The following is an 18,726-nucleotide window of genomic DNA, read 5'->3' as shown; positions in this document are numbered from 1 at the left end:
GCCTGGAGGGAGGCCGCAGTGCCCAGCAGCTGCCCTCCCTGAGCCGGCCGCACCGTGGTCACCGCCTGGTCACGGCCGGACCAGCTGAGCCAGACCGCAGGGCTGCCCCCCCAGAGGTGAAGGTGGGGGCGGGGCACGTGGCCTCCGGGCGATTTGGAGGCTTCAGGTGTCCCCTGTGAGGAGAGGCCCCGCCACAGGCACCAGGCAAGGAGCACGGCCACCGAGCAGGCGCAGTCCTGCTCCCGGAGAGCCCCCCCCCCCCCCCCCCCCGGGCGGCCACTTGTCCTGCTCACGCAGGCCCGGCACTCACCATGGCCCGGGGTCAGCCCAGGGCTGTGAGGGGAGGCTTGTTCTCTGTTTCTCTGGAAGCTGGGCTGGCAACGTTCCCAGAAGAAAACACCATTTTTATCAAGTGAAAGGCGGTCAGGTTTCAGCCAAGTGGGTGGAAGGCGGGCGGTGGGAGAGTAGGGCCGGCCCGCGGAGCCAGGCAGGAGTCACGGGACGCATAGCAGGCCCGCAGAGTCCCAGCCTGTAAGGGCCTCGGCGGTCCGAGGCGTCTTTCTTCTGGCTGTTGCACCTCACTGCCCGCCCTCACCTGTCCGCCCTCACCTGTCTGCGGCGGGGCCCCCTCACCTGTCCGCCCTCACCTGTCTGCGGCAGGGCCTCCCGGGACCAGCACTTTCCCGGAGGTCCTTCTGGGCCACAGAGCAGCTTTGAGTTGGCAGGGGTCCCTGTGGACCAAGGCACCCGGCTGGGGAGGTGGTCCTTGCTTGGCACAGCAAGGCTGAGCGGCCCTTCCAGCCCCTCTTGCCCATCCTGCACCCCCAGCCTGAGCCCTACGTCTGGTTACTGTCCCTCTGCTGGCCAGGCCAGGGGTGGCCTGAGGTGATGCCCAGCCTGGGGGTGGCGATAGTGCCAGAGCTGCCAGTGGGGTGGTAGCGCAGGTCTCAGAGCACCCCAGCTGGGGGCAGGGTGGCTGGCGCTCCTGCCCCTCCCAAGAGCCGTCCCAGGTCATTGCTGGAGGAATGCTCCTTCACGTGTGCCTGGGGGTGCTGGCCTGCGCTGCATGTGGGCTCTGGTCACCGGCCTCCCCCAGCCCCCAGCTTTGAGCTGTGGCCAGGCAGCTGGCATAGGAGCCTCACCCTGGGGGCCCTTCCATGGCTGTGGCTGTTGAGGTAGCTCAGGAACCCCAGCCTGGTTCTGTCACAGACCCTTTCACATCTTTAATTACAGGTTTCACTGAGCCCTCACTCCATGCAGTCTCGAGAGGGACACTGACATAGGCCCAGCCCCACCCCCACCAGGGCTCCCCGCTGTGTCTGAGGGGCAGCTCAGGATGGGGAAGCCCGGGGGGTCTTGGCACCTCCCTTGGGTTATGCTGGTGGCCCCACTGAGTTCACGGGAGCAATAGGAGGCCCCGATACCCTCTGGTGGCATTTCTGCTGTCCATCTGCCAGCAGGCGCTGGTTTTCTTCAAGGGATGTAGGTCAGAGTCCCTTCGCGGGCACCTTGCTCTGGCCTCCAGCGGCCACTCAGCCCTGGCCCACATGGGTCTGGGCACAGGCACGCCCCACACTCTCCTGCCTCAGGGAGGTCTGCAGCCCTGGCTGCGCTGCCCCCCTGGCGGGGCCGCCTGGCAGCTATCTTCCTGGAACCAGGCCTCAGTGCAGGCAGCGCTCCCAGGCCTCCCGCCCCAGGGAGCAGCACAACGGCCGCATCCTGGGCCCAGTCTGTTGCCCAGAGCCAGCCAGTCTCCCCGGGGGCCAGAGGGGGTGCTCAGGGCCATGGACATTCAGGACTAGACTATGCCAAGTGTCGGACAGTCCGGGTAATGACGTCACGTAGCAACGCTGGCTTCTCTCTAGCGACTAATCTCCTTGCAGTTTCCTCAGCCCAGGAACACGACTTGCTTTATAGCCAGGTGCAAACATTTTACACTTTAACCAAATGTCCGTGAAGCGTTTTCCTGTGCCTCATCTCATTTGACCCTCACAGAAATCCTGGAGTAGGTAGATAGGAGACTCAGTGGAATCCCATTTTCTTCTCATTAGCCAGAAAACTGAGATTTAGAAACTTGACCCGACTGAAAGGAAGAAATGGTGGACCTTGAAAATGACTTCAGGGTTTCTCACTGCACAGAATATAGTCAGACACTGCTGCAGTTAAATATTTCACCCTTTGTCCTCCCTGTGTGATCTACAATAATAATCTGCTTTGTGTTGATGTTTGTTGCTGTGTTGTTCACAACTACCTGAAAGAAAAGTTGGGGTGCTTCACTGGGCTGGAAAAAGTTTAGCTAAATCAGAAAGCAGGTCTAATTAAGCAAGTTCATTCTACATATATGAAAGGCTAAGTTGACTGGCGCATGCACAATACATATAAAGCTCTCGCTGGTGCCAATCACAGGCGTGTGTTTCCATCTGTCATTGTTAATCGTGAATTTGGTTGACACTTCGATTATAGAGAAAGGGCGAATAGCGATATTAAAATATTTCTTCTAATTAATTTCCTTTCAATGTGCACAAATTCATGTACCTGGCCACTAGTTTTAAATATTTGCCTTAAGTTCATCCCATAACAGTAGCACCTGTGGTAGCTCAGGAACAGAGGGAATCCTGGCCTGGGCCGGACACCTCCCTCGCTGCCCCTCTGAGGCGGCTGGAAGCCTTCTCACGGTGGCCACTGCGCCTGAGGGGTAGGCCCAGCCGATTTCCAGGGGCTGCAGGTTCCTGAGGGGCATGCTGGCGGCTCAGGCGGGAATGCTTCTATGGGACTTGAGTATTCGTGGAGTGGACCTGGTGGGCACCACGGAAGCTGCCTTCTGCGTGGTCCCGGCAGGGGGCCCAGGGCAGCGTGCTGCCTCCAGCTGCTCGTGGCTCCATCCATGTGGCTGGTGGAGGAACAGGCCAACCCTGAGGCTGAGCTCAGCCATGGTTTCCACAGTTGCCGGCCCCACGCTCTGTTGGGTAGAGCCACAGGCCTCAAACTTGCACACAACGTCCCCAAGATTGGGACAAGCACCTCCGCCTCTATCCTGTGTGGATTGCCCCCTTGGGGCTCCATGGCTCCCAGCCCCTCCCACCCACACAGCTGTGCGCACCTGGACAGCGGGAGCAGGCCACTGCTGCTGGGGGCGTGGTCGCAGCCTCTCCTGGGCTGGCCATGTGGCCCAGGCCTGTGTCCAGTTTGTGATCTGTGCTCCCTGTCACCACGAAGCAGAGACATCCCGGAGCAGTGATCTTGGGCTGGGAGTGGGCTTTGTCGTCCTGGGGCGGGGCTGTGGGCTGCATGGCTGGCCAGGCTGCAGAGGCCCCAGTGGTGAGCCGTCTTTCCCCTTACAAGTGGCTGGCACTTTGGGGCGTGCCCTCCTGTTTGAGGTTCCTCCCCACTATCCCCCTTTAGGCACCGAGCAAGTTTGCACCCCATGCGGGGCCGCCCCTGGCCCTGCCCTCAGGGCCAGCCAGGTCATGAGAGAATGTGTCTTCAAGGAAGAGTTTCTGTTGCTGCAGAATTGGGGGGGAGGGGCGGGGGGGGGGCTGGAGTCTGCCTGTGGCCCCTCGTGTCCCCATCCACACTGAGGTGGGGGCGCTGATGCTGGGCTCTGTGGGAGGCTGTGTGGGTCAGGCACCTCGGGCTCCCTCCTCCTGCCTTCCAGGAGAAGGGGCCTGGCCAATGGTGAGGACAGTGAATCGCCCGCACTCCTGGCAGGCCTTATGGGTTGTGGGCGCTCCCTGTGTCTGTGTCACCTCTACCCTCAGCACACCCAGGCCTGGAGGTGGGTCTCCAACAGGCGGTGCTGCTCGGGGCTGGGCTCACCAAGTCCAGGTGGGGTGAGGCGTGGTGCAGGGGGGCCCGGGGGGGCTGCTGCGGAGCCCCGCTCTGTCCAAAAGAACAAATGAGTCCTGGGCCATGTCTGAGTGCCTTTCTGCCCCGCCCAAGGCCTCCTCTGGTTCCATCGTCCCAGAGCACGCGTGTGGGGCCGGTCAGCCCAGGCTCCACGCCACCCTGCCGCGGGCGTGTCGGGTGGCCGTGCCCAAGGACGTCTTTCCTGAGCGCACGCCGCCAGCCAGGCCTGCCCGCGCGCTCCGGGGAGAAGCCCTGTTCTAAAGTGTGGCCCCCTGTGGACAGCATCAAACGCAGCGTGACCGCTCGTAGCGCACAGGTCGGTGCATGCGGTGCGTGCACATGGTTGGGGCGCGAAACCCCATCTTCTCAAACCCTGAGTCCCCTCCTCCCGGCCCTCCATGGCGCTGCCGGCGCTTGGAGGCAGGCAGCGCCTGTGTTGTGTGACTGGCTTGTTTCACTGAGCCTGGCGGCTTCAAGGTTCACGTACTGCGTCAGGACTTGGCTCCTTGCGTTCTTGGATGGACACCCGCTGGCTGCCCCTCGCTGTTGTGAATGTGCAGCTATGAACACACACGATGCGGCCCTGCTTTCAATTCTCGTGTGAGTGTGTGTGTGTGCGTGCATGTGTGTGCGTGTGAGTGTGCGTGCTTGTGTGTGTGAGTGCATGTGTGCGCGCGCGCGTGAGTGCGTGTGTGTGCGTGCATGTGAGTGTGCGTGCTTGTGTGAGTGCGTGCATGTGTGTGCATGAGTGTGTGCGCATGTGTGAGTGTGTGCGAGTGTGTGTGCGTGTGCGCGCGCGTGTGTGCGTGTGCGTGTGTGTGCGTGTGCGTGCGCATGTGTGCACGCGCATGTGTGTGCGCGTGCGTGTGTGCATGAGTGTGTGTGTGAGTGTGTGCGCGCGCGTGAGTGCGTGTGTGTGTGCATGTGAGTACGTGCTTGTGTGAGTGCGTGTGTGTGTGCATGAGTGTGTGCGCATGTGTGAATGTGTGAGCGTGTGTGTGCGTGTGCATGTGTGTGAGTGTGTGCGTGTGTATGCGTGTGTGTGAGTGTGCATGAGTGTGCGTGCGTGCATGTATGTGTGTGCGCATGTGTGTGCATGTGTGTGCGTGCACGTGAGTGTGTGCGCGCGTGTGTGCGCGCATGTGTGTGCGCGCATGTGTGTGCGTGCATGTGAGTGTGTGTGCGTGTATGTGTGTGAAAGTGCACTTGCTGGGTCGTGTGATAACCATGTTCAGTTTTTTGAGGCACCAGCACCCTATTTTACGTTGCCCCCAGGAATGCTTCGGGCTTCAGCTTCTCCACGTCTTCATAGCGTTTCTTACTTCCTGGCTTGGGCCCAAGGGCATTGCATACGGTGCCGGGCCCCGCAGGCCCCCACGCGGGAGGCAGGTGTCCAGCAGAAGGTCTAGGAGGTCCTGCCGGCTGAGGTGTGGCACCTTCAAGGGCGCCTGTCCCTGCAGTGGTCTCAACGCGGACCCCCAACGGGCCAGGTCCCACCCCTGGGATTTCCCTCGTGGCCACTGCCGCTTCTGCCTGGCTCAGCATGGTCTGAGGCAACTGTGGACTAACCGGGCCCTTGGTGGCCACCGGCCCCTGCCCATAGGGCACTGCCTCCTGAAGCTTGCCACCCCCAGGCTGGGTGGTAATTCCTGCCCCTGGGCCGTCGGGAAGCAGCTGTGTCTGTGCTCAGGTGTGTGACTTGCTTTCCTTCCCTGGCGGCCTGAGGCTCTGCACAAGGGGCCCGGCCTCCCTGCAGCCAGGCAGCGGGGCTGGAGGAGGCTGGGCTAACGGCCAAGCCCGTGCGCCCTCCGATCCCGGCACAGGCCTTCTGTGGCCGCCGCTGCCCTCCCCTCCTCGCCAGGGAGGAGCGTGGCTGCTGGGAAGCCTCCCTGGCTCCGATCGAGGACACGGCCCCGGAGGTGGCCCCCAAAGTCGCCACCACTGACTTGGTCAGTTTCGTTCCAACCCCAAAACCTCAGCTGTGCCAAGCCCGCCCCTGGCCCTGGGATGTGGGCAGGTGGACCAGGCTCTGGGAGGCCGGCCAGGGAAGGGGAGAAGCACCGGTGTGCGTGCCGTGCTGGCGTGGGCCGGGCGTGGGCCCGGGAGGAGAGCGATGGGAGGAGGTTACCTGAGACCGGGGGGGGGGGGGGGGGGGGGGCGGAGTCCCGCAGCCCTGGCCATGGACAAGGAGGTAGAGTGGGGGGCCCTGGGCTGCCTGTCAGTGCACAGCAGGGCTCGGCCACAGGAGGGGAGCAGCTCTGCCAGGACCCCAGGACCCATGGGGACAGGAAGCCCAGCTGAGCGCCAGGCCGCCCCAGGACCGTGTGTGTCAGGAGTGGGGGCCCGGTGGAGGGGAGTGGAGAGGACTGGGCCAGACGGGAGCCTGCCTGGGCAGCAGCTGTGCGGCTCCCCATCGGCGAGCCTGGCTCCTCTGGCAGTGACGTGGGCTGTGCCGACACCACTGGCCCCGCCTGGGGCCTTGGTCCTGAAAGGGGCTGCGTCTTCAGGTAACGCCGGCCCCCAGGAGCCCTCGGCAGTGTGGTGCCGGGTGGAAGAGGCACCGAAGTGGGGACCCACCTGAGCTCCCAGCAGCTGGGCCCCCAGGAGCCTGAGGCGGCCTCAGCTTGGGCTTTGCCCACCAGACGCCTGGACAGACACACATGTCCAGGGGGAACCTCGACTGACCGAGTGGCTGTCCTGCCTATGGACGCCCTGAGGTGTCTGGGGCTCCCCGGTCGGACCTGCGGGCAGCTGGGCTGGCGCATGGTGTGGAGTCCAGGACCTGGCCAAGCCCTCTTCCCTTGAGCTGCCTCTTAGACGCCCCTGCGTCTCCTGCCCCCGTGAGCCCAGCCTGTTTCCATCCAGAGCCTGTCAGCTGATGGCTCCCGCCTCCCATGTGCCCAGTGAGTCACTGCCCTCCGCTGTGCCACAGCCGGGGGAGCTCTGACCCCACTGAGCCACGCTGCCCATCCACTCAGGTGTCCCCGCCTCAGCTCGGTGGGTCCCGTGGGCCCAGGCCCGCCTCGCCCTCCCCCACAGCCTGGCACACCTGGCTGAGGACTCTTGGCCTGCTGCTCCGGGAGGCAGGGTCCCTTAAATTTCCCTCTAGTCCAGGCTGACGTGGCGCTGGGCCCACTGCTTCCTCATCTGCATGAGTGGGCACCTGAGGACGTGGCGGAAGGTGGGCGAGGCCTCTGACCCCGCGACCATCTCAGCAGCCTGTGCGCGCCAGGGTCCCACCAGCACTGGCTCCCAGAACAGGCCCTGAGCTGGGCCTGGGGCAGCACAGGGGCCCGCGCTTCTCTCCTCGCCCCGGCCACCTGCCCTCTCTCCCTCCAGATGGGCCTGGCCTCCGGCAGTGCCGGCGTCCCGTGCGGCGCGGTCCTGGGTTATTGGGACACGTGTGTCAGGCCCAGGGAACGCTCTTCTGGGGCCTCTACTGACCAGACACGGGAGCTCAGTGAGTGCCCCTTGTGCACCGGGGTCCTGTGCCTGCGACACAGAGCCCGGGTGGATGTCCTGGGGCAGCCTGGCTGCCCGTGTGTCTGTCTGACCTGGGCATTGGGGCGAAGGTGCCTCGGTGGATATTTCTTTCCTGTGATCTAGAAGAGTGTGCGAAGCGGATCATTTGTCCTGTTACAACTCAATAGAAATAGCCTAGCGATTGCTTTGTAGGAACGTCCCCACACACACTTAGTAAAACGTCAAACCGACAAGTTGAAATAGTAAGATCTTAGGTGACGGGAGGTGGTTTCACTTTGCGTGTGGCACCCAGATCACGTGTCTTGGAAATGTACACCTGAAGCCTATTAACCAGGGTCACCCCGAAAAACGTACTTAAAAACCCTCGGCCCTCTCCCCGGACGCACTGATGGCTCACCTTCTGCCGTGTTGGTGCGTGCCTGTGCGCTAGCTGTTGCTCTGCACATCTGTATGTCTGGGCATAAATGGACTTGTGCCTTTTTTCCTTTTTTGCAGAACTGTTTGAGATTAGGCTGCGGGCATTCCACAATACTTGTAGGAAGATCATGAACTGCTTACCCCTGACTTTTCGTTACGGTTATGGGGCTGCGTATTTGGCAGCTTCTCCCTCTCCCTCTCCCTCTCCCTCTCCCTCTCCCGGTGCCAAGAGCTGGGGAGTCCATTCTGGCTGTTTCCCTTCTCAAGTGGCCTCCTCTCCGCCCCTCGTGGCTGGGAGGCAGACGGGTACGGTGCGGTGAGGCCGTGGAAGCCAGAGACACCCCGGGTTACCGTCAGGCCTTGCGCTCACTAGGGCAGAGCCCAGGCAGGTGGGAGGCCCTGTGGGCACCTGCCCCCCTCCCCCTCGCACAGACCCCTTGTCTGGGGCTGTCAGTGGTGGGCAGACACCAGCATGGATGCCCGAGAGCTGGGGGGTTTCGGCCACGGTACCCCCACCTCAGCGGTGTTAGGAATAAAGCGAGGGAATGCCTGCTGGGCCCCAAACCACATCACACCTGAGCCTCCCTCCTCCCATCCCAACCACAGGAGGCCTGGCAGGAGGGACCGCAGACTCTCCCAGGACCAGTGGTCACTCCCAGCTCATCAGGCAGGTACGCCCGCCCCCAGCTGCGCTGCCTCCGGAGAAAGTGGCAGACGCTGCCGTTAGCGGGCGTCAGGCGGCTTCTGTGAAGTGTGCTTGAGGCCCCTGGGTTTCTGTCGGCAGAGGCCACCGCTCCCGGCCCACCCTGATGCGTGCGCCTGGGCAGGGGCAGGGGGGCCCTCCCCCTGTTCAAAGGCCCCGTGTCCGTGTCCGTGTCCACGTGGGAGAGCCGCATGGGAGAGCTTGGGGTCCCGGGAGGAGGGGTGTTGTGAGCTGTGGGGTCACCCCTAGAAGAGCCGGTCACTGGTGGTCTGTGGCCTAGCAGCCTCCCAGCGCCGCGTCTACACCTCCCCGCCCCCTCCCCCCCCCCCCCTCCCGAGAAAAGCAGATGTGATCACGGCCATCAAGGGCTTTTAATCCTTTTGTCTGTCTGTTTTGTCATGCATCCTGGGTTTTATAAAATGGGAAAAATGAAAAACAATTAAAAGCCGGGCTCCAGAAACAAGCCCCTCTGAAGTCGCCGGGCCTGGCTGGGCTTCAGCGCTGGGTCCGTGTGAACGCGAGGTGACATGGTGCTTTTGCTCATGTGCACACATGCGTGTGCTGCTGTGTCACTGCTGTTCCCACCTGGGCTCTGGGGGCAGGGCTTTGCCCGTCGACCAGCACAGGCCTCAGGAAGCAGTGCCCGTGGACAAATGGAGAAGTGACTGTCCCGTGGTCTCGGGCGGGTGGGGGGGCCTTGGGCTTCTCACAGGCATGGAGCCCACTTCCTGGAAGCGTGCCCTCGGGAGGAAAGGGGGCTCCGGGCCCCTGGAATATACTCCAAGGGCCTGCTGCTGGGGGACCTTCTGCCACACCAGCCGCCCAGGAGCCGTTGGGTGGACCCGTCGGTCGGGGAGGTTCCCACCCCCCCGCAGACCCACAGACACTGCGGAGAGAAGGGCTGGCGAGGTGCTGCTAAGCCTAAACTGGGAACGCTTGTTATTTGTGTGTTTTTTCAAAAACTTGAAGTTTTTTTAAAGATTTTTTGTTTTAGTTTTGCTTTTTTTTTAGCGAGAGGGGAAGGGAGCAAGAAAGAAGAAATCTCTGTGTGTGTGTGTGTGTGTGTGTGTGTGTGTGTGTGAGAGAGAGAGAGAGAGAGAGAGAGAGAGAGAGAGAGAGAGACATCGATCTGCTGGCTCCTGCACGCCCCCTACTGGGGATCGCGCCCACCCGGCATGTGCCCAGACCGGGAACCCAGCCAGCCACCCTGGGGCGCACGTGGACACTCAGCCAGGGAGCCCCACCGACCAGGGCGGTGATTGGAATTTTGAAACAAGGACAGGAGTGCTGTGGCCCATCTGACAGCGCTGTCCTCACTCACGGGGCGGACGCGCCTGCCTCCCACGTGGACGACGTGCAGTCTGTTCTGGCGCCGGCCTTCATCCGGGTCGGGATGCCCTCCTCTGCGCTCTGCCTGCCTCTCCCTCTCCTTCGACCTGCGCTCAGCTGCCACACCTCGGCCTGCCTGGCCTTCCCTCCGGCAGGGCTGTCCCTCGCCTGGCTGCCTGGTCGCACCCCTGCCCTTCCCGGCGCCGCGTCGTGCGGGCGGGAGGCCCAGGTCAGACTGCCGGGCCAGCCCCAGCCCGACAGCCAGGGCGCGGAGTGAGGTCCCTGGCTCTCTGTACTGCCCGGGCCCTGGCCGCTGCTGGCCCCATTGCTCAGCCGCCTCTTACCTGTCGCCAGGAGGGAGGCAGCTCTGCTGGGCCTGGAGGGGGCAGGGCTCCAGAGGCCCCCCTGGACCTCGGGCTCCCCGACATCAGGGTGGCCACGGCCCGGCAGCGGTGTTTGGACCCACGAACAAAGCACATCCTTGTCCACGAGGACCGGTTGTGGGCTGCACGGAGCCAGGGCCCAGGATGCAGAACCGCTGAGCCGCAGAGGCTTGCTCACAGCATGCGGGCTCTTTACGCCCGGGCTTTATCTTCGAGGGCCTTGGTCACGCTGCACCCTGCCCTGACCCAGCCACCCTTGTCTCTCCGTGAATTGAACAAGCCCTTCTCTGTCTGCCCCTGCCGTTGGGGAGCGGTGCCCCAGCCCTCGCTCCATCCCCTCCTGCCCAGGGCCCTGGGGAACCCATCACTGAGCCGTGCCCACCGGGGAGCCCGGCTTGTGCCTTGTTGCTGGGGCGAGGGCCCGGAGGGCAGTGCCGTGGACGGCCTTTGCTGACCACTGACAGCGTGCCCTGGGCCGCTGAGTGCCAGGGCTTCTCCTTCCCCAGCCCACTCCCTCCTGGCCATGGGACCGCTGTGGGGCCCGCTTCCTGGAGGCAGAGGGACAGCGCGACGCCCTCCCTGTGCCCAGAGCGGGTCCCAGATGGCTGCACAGCCCCATGCGCCCTGGGCCAGCGCTCGCCACCCTGCGGACGCCTGCCCTCCCCCTGCCAGGCGCCACGGGCAGCAGAGGAGCCACCTCAGCAGCCTCCTTGCCTGTGCGGGGCCGTGGGGACGTGGCTGTCCACCCTCAGGGCACTGGGCTGGGTGCCTAGGCCTGCCTTCCGGAGCAGCCGGTCTGTTGGGGGAGGGGAGACAGACCCTGGGCGTGGCACGTGGTGGCGGATGGGCGTGAAGCTGGGCGGGCTCTGCCAGTCCTGCTGCTGCACAGACTGCCCTGGAGGCCGGCACCGTGGCTCCCGTCAGGCTACGCTCCCAGAAGGTGGCAGAAGCTCTTCGCCCTGAAAGCACACTTTGTTGGCCAAGTCGCTGAGCGCCGCCTCAGCCCCGAGCGCCAGGTGGCAGCAGTGGGGGGAGCCCGGGCAGGCGGCCCTCCAGGGTGGGAGGGAAGCAGCACCAGCTGATGCCTGGCTCGGGAAGAGCCGTGGTCGCTGCTTGGAGAGGCACCGAGAGCCAGCTGGTGAGCGCATGGTCAGTTCACAGCCACGGGGGCCCCGCAGGCCCAGCAAGCTGGCCGCCCTCCCAGTTCCCGAAGATGACGTCCACGGTCCTCACCCTGCGGGGACCCTCCCTTCAGCCAGGCGGGCGGGAAGGTGGAGGGGTCGGAGGAAGGGCTGAAGGCGGGAGCTGGCAGACACCAGAGGGGAGGGCGGCATTGCAGGCAGAGTGAGCACGGGGCAGAATTCAGGGACCCTTGCGATTTGGGGAACCCTGACTCCTGGTTTGGTACGAAGGCTGGCTGGGGCCCTCATGCTGCCCTGAAGAATCTTGGTTTTGTTTATAAAATTTTTAAAACTTTTCCTTATCAAGAAGTGCTTGGAGCATGTGACAGGACTTGTGTAACGTGCATAAGAGACACAGCGTGGAACGCCGCGCCCTCCCGCCGCCCGAGGGACAGGGGCGTGGTCGGCGATGGCGCCACACCTTTTCAGAACCCGTCTCGGCGTGTATGTATGCCCCTCTAAGGAGGGTTTCCTTTACTTTTTATTTTTGGAAACTTGATAAACAGTGTCATTGTACTCTGTTAAATTTTCTTAATTTGCTTTTTTCCTGCAACCTCCTCGTCATCAAGTTTACCCAAGTTGTGTGAGTGGCTGTGGTTTGTTTGTGTTTATTGCTGAGCGACATCCAGGTGGAACCCGCATCGTCACTGTGCACGGGCAGCCTGTCCACGCCGCCCAGCGCACAGCCGGGCTCCCGGGTGGCGTGTCACGGCCCGGGGAAGCCGTGTAGCGGGGGTGGGGGGGGGTGGCCAGTGGCAGGGGCAGGGCCACCTTCGCACGTGCACAGCTGTTTGCCCTGCCCAGGTCCTCTGTCTGAGCTGTGAGCACCCCCAAAGAATGCCGAGCAGGTCTCATCCCAGCCAGAGCCGCTGGGTGTGGGTCTGTCCATGGGGTCTGTCCCACATCACACGTGCCCTCCCCTCACTTCTGGTCAGTGCCTTGCACCCCCTGGTGGCAGGCGATTAGCCAGAACAAACAGCCAGTGTGTCTGGGGACGTAGCTAATGGGCCAAAAAGCCAAGCAAGGGAGATGGACTAGGGCAGTGGTCGGCAAATTGCGGCTCGCGAGCCACATGCGGCTCTTTGGCCCCTTGAGTGTGCCTCTTCCACAAAATACCACGTGCGGGCGCGCACGTACAGTGCGATTGAAACTTTGTGGCCCATGCGCAGAAGTTGGTATTTTGTGGAAGAGCCACACTCAAGGGGCCAAAGAGCCGCATGTGGCTCATGAGCCACAATTTGCCGGCCACTGGACTAGGGGCCTCTGGGCGGGGGCGGCCCGGCCCAGGCTGTGGCCACAGTGGCTGCTGTGCGGTGGCAGCAAGTGAGCGAGGGCGGGTGGGCAGGCGAGGCGAGTGGAGGTGGGCAAGTGCCCGAGTCCCCGAGGAGGCCATGGGGGGAGCTGTGGGTGCCGAGGAGGGCTCCTGAGCCCCTCCCGCAGGAGCAGGCGGGACGGGGCTGGCCCACCAGCAGGTTCCAGAGCCCATCTGGCCTCTCCCACAGGCCTGTCTGGCAGGCGGGCCCCAGGGCGTGGCAGTCTCCTGAGCAGAGAAGGTGTGGCTCGCCCCATCCCACACCCTTCCTCGTGAGCCAGCCCTGCTCCCCAGACAGCCACCAGGGGCGCAGCAAGGAGAGGCCACCCACCTCAGCGCTCAGGTGGCAGAGGGGGAGCTGTGGGGTCAGTGAGAGGCTCTGGGGCTGCTCACCCCTCGCTCCACCAGGGAAGGCACACAGGGACCCGAGGCCCATGTGCATCTCCTGCCGCCTGTCGGTACCCAGTGCAGACGGCACCCCGGTGGCCCTCAGCGACTGCATCCGCGGGCCCTCGGGCACCAGGCCTCCCGCAGAGCCGGTGGTCTGGCAGCAGGGGCACCGTCTGCAATGGGCTTCGGGCCCGCCAGCAGGGACTCGCCGCCTCACGCTCGGTGTGTGGCAGGCACGTCTTCTGCCGTCTGTGGCTGCGACTAGAGGGACCTGGAAGCAGGGGCCTCCCTCGGGCAGGGAGGCTCCCCCTGCCCTGGCTCTCCAGGCCCAGCTGCAGGCCACTGGGTGCCCTGACCTCAGAGCTGGCCTCTAGGCCTCAGGATGCGGGTAGCAGTGACGCCTGGGTCCGCGTGCGTCGGGGCAGCGGGGCCCGTGGCGAGACCTTGGGTGAGGTGGCTGCAGGGCTGCCGGGCCCTGCCCTAGAGGTCACCTGGGGAGCCAGGCGGAGCCCATGTGGCCTTAGCTGGGGACGCATGTCTGCCAGGTGACATGCACGTCCTGGTCGTGTGGGTCCAGGAGGAACCCCACACTCGTCTGTTTCCTGTGGGTGGGGTTCTGTGTGGCGGCCTCCCTGTGGGGCCTGGGTGGGCAGGGCTGGACGTGGCACCGACACAGAACCTCCCGGGAGCGTGCACGCGTGTGTGCTGCGTGAACGCACGTGTGTCTGGGCGTGTGTCTTGCCTCTTGAGAAGCGGGTGTGGGGTCAGGATTCACCCCAGTCCCACACCTGGTCTCCGGGATGTTGGCCTTTGGGGGCCTGACCGCCCCGGTGGCCCCGTCCGAGGGCTTTCGCACCAAACCGGAGTCTGCAGGGCGGAGCCGGCCACACGCCGCCCCAGTGCTGGGGCCTCGAGAACCAGGCCGCTGCCTCGCCTCTCGGGGCGGGTGTCCTCTCCTGGGGCTGGCGGTGTGAGGCCCCTGCCCTGAGCCCCCTTCTGTCTGGGACCCCTCACCCTTCTCAGTCTTGTCCCGGGAGGCACCACGACCTGGCTCAGCGCACACCCAGGAGCCGGCTGCCTGCCCGTCCACTCCCTGCCCAGGGTGAGCTCAGAGGTCAGTGTGCAGTCCCGGCTGTGACAGGCCCCAGGGGAAGCCGTGTCTGCAGAGCAGGGCTGCTGGCGGTCTGGCTGAGGCCTAGAGGAGGGGCCGGGCCAGCGATGAAGGAGCGAGGGGAGAGGCCAGGGGAGTCCCAGGGCAGGGAGGGACTCGGGGGTGCAGGTGGCCTGCGCTCTTCTCCCAAGGCAGTAAGAGCCCTGGAGCAGGTTCCACAGGAGCTGGGGGTTCAGGTTTGAGCCACAAGCTACTCCCTCCGGAGGGGCTGGAACAGGAGTTGCCCAGGGCCCTGCCCACACTGTGTGGAGGCCTCAGCGCGCAGCACCAGCCTGTGGCGGCCGGGGACCGGCTGGAGGCGGCCCGCTGCCCTGGCTGCACACCGCGGGACCCATCTTCCTGCTGCCCCTCCAGCGCGGGCCCTGCTGGGAGGGGAAGGGGTGCCCAGCCCCCTCAGGAAGGTGCTCAAGAACGCTGCCTTTCAGTGTCCTGGGGGTGCCCTCCTGCGGCTGGAGTGCCTCCCTTGGTACCCCACCTTGTCCTTGCCACTACTGTGCCTACCCCCTGGGGCCTCTGACCCGTGATCAGACCTGGGCAATGCCAGCAGAACCCCCAAGGCTCTTCCAGACAGCAGTGTGAGGGGTGGCGGAGGAGGTGGGTGCTCTTGTTGGGCCTCAGTGAGGAGGGCAGTGTGGGGGCGTCCAGTGGGAGTGGTGTGTGGGGCTGAGTTGGCCCCTGCTACCCACCCCACCGAGTACGTCAGCTCTGCCCACCCTGGGGCCTCTGACAACAGCGGGCGGAGCCCACACCCAGGCCTGTCCTGGGAACACCCGGCCCCCAGCTCGGTGTCCTGCACCTGGGCCAGCCATTCCTGTTCTGCAGGGACATGGTCACGATCGGCACCTGCCCCGGCGAGGTGGGTGCAGAGCTCCCTGGAGTCATTTCTCCCGTTGCGCGGACACGTCTGTGGACAGGGGTCCTGGCTCTGCGGGGCTGGCACAGTTCTTGGGAAACAGCACAGATTACGGGTTGTAGCTCACGCCGGGGCCTGGGCTGGGCTCTGCTGGGGCCGCCCCCCGGCCTTTCGGGAGCCTGGGCGCGGGTGTGCCCGTGAGGGGCCCCGCTGAGTGCCCTGCTGCGTGGGCCTGGGTGGCGCTGAGCCTGTGCTGTGAACAGCTCTTTAAGCCACTGGTTCTAAGCGCACGGGCTCGGGGGACGCGACGCTCCGGCCCAGCAGGTAAGACCAGCTGTCCCGGGAGCCGTGGCCAGTGCAGGGCACCAAGGCGAGCGCCGCGTGGCCATACGCAGCCAGGACGGTGGCTGGGGCTCTCGTTTCTGGCCGTTTGGAGGTCTCGGCCTGAGGGTTCACCTCAGAGGTGAAGTCTGGGGCCCACAGTGAGACCCAGCATCAGACAGATCCAGCCCCCCGGCCCCACCCCCCCCGGCCCTGTGTGCCCTGCACCTCACTGCCCGTCTCCCCTGTGTCTGCGCCTCACTGCCCGTCTCCCCTGTGTGCCCTCACCTCACTGCCCGTCTCCCCTGTGTGCCCTCACCTCACTGCCCGTCTCCCCTGTGTCTGCGCCTCACTGCCCGTCTCCCCTGTGTCTGCGCCTCACTGCCCGTCTCCCCTGTGTGCCCTCACCTCACTGCCCGTCTCGTTGCAGGAAGTTCTACTACATCACGCTGCTGCGCGACCCCGTGTCCCGCTACCTGAGCGAGTGGCGGCACGTGCAGCGCGGGGCCACCTGGAAGACCTCCCTGCACATGTGCGACGGGCGCACGCCCACGCCCGAGGAGCTGCCGCCCTGCTACGAGGGCACGGACTGGTCGGGCTGCACGCTGCAGGAGTTCATGGACTGCCCCTACAACCTGGCCAACAACCGCCAGGTGCGCATGCTGGCCGACCTGAGCCTGGTGGGCTGCTACAACCTGTCCTTCGTCCCCGAGGGCCGGCGGGCCCAGCTGCTGCTGGACAGCGCCAAGAAGAACCTGCGGGGCATGGCCTTCTTCGGCCTGACGGAGTTCCAGCGCAAGACGCAGTACCTGTTCGAGCGGACGTTCAGCCTCAAGTTCATCCGGCCCTTCATGCAGTACAACAGCACCCGGGCGGGGGGCGTGGAGGTGGACGCGGACACCGTGCGGCGCATCGAGGAGCTCAACGACCTGGACGTGCAGCTCTACGACTACGCCCGCGACCTGTTCCAGCAGCGCTACCAGTACAAGCGGCAGCTGGAGCGCAGGGAGCAGCGGCTCCGGAGCCGCGAGGAGCGCCTGCTGCACCGCGCCCAGGAGGCGCCGCGGGAGGAGGCGGAGGAGCCGGGCCGCGTGCCCACCGAGGACTACATGAGCCACATCATCGAGAAGTGGTAGCGGCAGCCGGAGGCCCCGGGGGGGGGACGTCGGAGGGACGGCTCGCGGCCGTCGGCACTCGGGTGAGGGTCCCGGGTCCGCTCCCCGAGGGCAGGTGCGTCCGGAACTAAGACGGGATGGGCAGTGGCCCGGTGGGGCTGGTGCTCCCGGTTCCCAGGCCTGGGTCTGAGGAACCCATCTGTGCCGCCCACAGGCTCAGAGGAGGGCGAGCGGAGGCCGGGGGCCTGCACGGGCCGGGAGGCAGCAGCCTGCTGGCCCCTCACTGCACAGCAGCTGGAGGTTTGAAGATAGGGACAGACCATGGAGCCGAGAGTGGGGAGTGGCCCTGCCCGCTGCGCACGCCCCTCTCTGGGGCTGTAGGGCTCGTCCGGCTTGAGCCATCCCCCGGCCCTGGGCCTCCAGCCCCTCCTCGGGCCCGTGAGCCCTTGAGGTGTCAGGAGGGGGCGCTACCCTCACCTGTGTTCAGCAGGGGCCTCCCCTCTGAAGCCAGGAGGACTCTGGTCCAGCCTGGGAGCCCCCCCCCCCCCCGTCCTGCTTCGGGTCAGAAGGTTAGACACACCTCCTGCCCCACCCCTTCTCTGTCCTCACCGACCGGAGGCATGGAGGGCAGCCGGGAGTGGGAGTGGGAAGGCTGCCCCCGAGCCCGCCGAAGGTGCCCCCATCAGCCCAGCTCAGGCAGGGGCCGTAGCTGAGGGCCCCTGCCCTGTCCTCTGGCCCCTGGTGCTTGTGAGGACTGCCTGGCCCGGAGCCCCAGCCCGCTGCTCTCCGCCCCCAGTCCCCGCTCCGGCCCATGTATACCCGTCCAGCTCGGGCCAGGGTGGTTCTGGACAGCAGGACAGGAGTGCGGGCTCTCAGGTTCCTGCCTGGTCAGGAGAAACGGCTCCAGACTCCCTGGCACCCACCCTTGGGCCCCCAGCATTGCCCCGCCCCCCTCACCCAAGGCTGGCAGGCCCTGCAAACTGGAGCGCCATGCTCTGAGGCACACCCTTCAAGTGAGGCCCCACACCTGGGCTCCGGGAGCTGAGTGAGCCGCACACTGCGGACCCGCGCCGTTCCAGGAGAGGCAGCGGGTGGGGCACAGGCCGCTCAGAGGGGCCAGCCAGGGCAGCAGCCTCCCAGGCGGTCCCACCCAGGTCCCGCCGGCCCCGCTGCCCAGGATGGAGGGTGCGAGCAGGAGCCTCGGGTCACAGGACGCCAGTTGGGGTCCGTGAGGCGGCTGTCCACAGGGAAGGGCTCTGTCCCGTGAGCTTCCTGCACTGGCCACTCCGTCTTGTGTCCCAGGCAGAGCAGCCAGCGGGCCGGTGGGCGTTGCCAGTCCAGCCCGGCCCGCACCCGGTGACTGAGGTCGTGGCCCTGAAAGGGAAGCAGAGGACATGGCGGAGGCGGGGTCTGCACCGACGCGCAGCACAGCTGCAGGCGCAGGAGCTCAGGAGCGGCCGGCTGGGCTCAGCGGCCGGTTCCGGTTCCAGGGTGACCTGAGCCAGGACCTGGCCGCACGCGGGGCAATGTTTGAACCACAGCCTGTGCCCGTTCCCACGGAAACATGGTCCCTCCTCGGTTCCTTGACTGCGTCTGGAAAGCAGTGCTGCCTCGGCCAGCGCCCGGAGGAGGTGCCGGAGGAGGTGGGGCAGGCCGCTCCCCGCAGCCCCCCGCCCGCCCCACACAGGCCGCCCGCTGTGCGAGGGCCCGGGCCTCCCGACGCCGCTGTGCCCGGGGCAGGGCTCCTCGAGGGCGCAGGCGGCCCCGCCCAGACCCCTCCTGGGCGGCCAGGCCAGTGTGCCCGAGCCCGAACTCTGAGAACTGGAAGTGTTTAACTTGGACCAAGGAGCATCTAAAGCTTTATTTATTTATAGCTTCTTGTTTAAAAACGAAGTGTTGAGAAGAAATCTGGTTATTCATACAAAAACTGAGTTGATGGGAGACAAGTCATAATCCAATTGTTTTTGTCGAGGACAAGAGCGAATGTTACTGATGAAATAAACCCTGAGAAGGAGCCGGTGTGCGTGTCTGTGGTGGCGGGGCCTGGGGCCTGGCCGGTTTTCAGATGCCCCTCCGGCCAGGCCCAGGACGGGGGCGGAGGGGCCCAGGCCCCCACTGCTGGCCGCTCCCCTCGAGGCTGCTGCCCCCCAGCCCCGCCTCCCTCTCCGTGCCCTGGTCACACCCAGCGCTCGGCTGTGACGAGCAGCAGCAGCCTCCTGGGT

At 65.1% G+C, this 18,726-nt stretch overlaps 1 protein-coding gene across 1 annotated transcript in view; it reads left to right on the top strand.

Annotated features, from left to right (window-relative positions):
• HS6ST1 (heparan sulfate 6-O-sulfotransferase 1) overlaps window positions 1-18,518 on the top strand; it is a 29,022-nt gene extending 10,504 nt beyond the window's left edge. Inside the window, exon 2 of the mRNA XM_081095953.1 lies at window positions 15,820-18,518. Coding sequence (XP_080952079.1) covers window positions 15,820-16,525 — 706 coding nt within the window. The 3' untranslated portion in view covers window positions 16,526-18,518. The remainder of the gene's footprint in view (window positions 1-15,819) is intronic.
• The last annotated feature ends 208 nt before the right edge of the window (window positions 18,519-18,726 follow it).

Source organism: Myotis nattereri (genome assembly GCF_964212035.1).
Source record: "Myotis nattereri genome assembly, chromosome: 7".
NCBI classification, from domain to species: Eukaryota; Metazoa; Chordata; class Mammalia; order Chiroptera; family Vespertilionidae; genus Myotis; species Myotis nattereri.
This window is presented reverse-complemented; position numbering and strand designations above follow the sequence as displayed.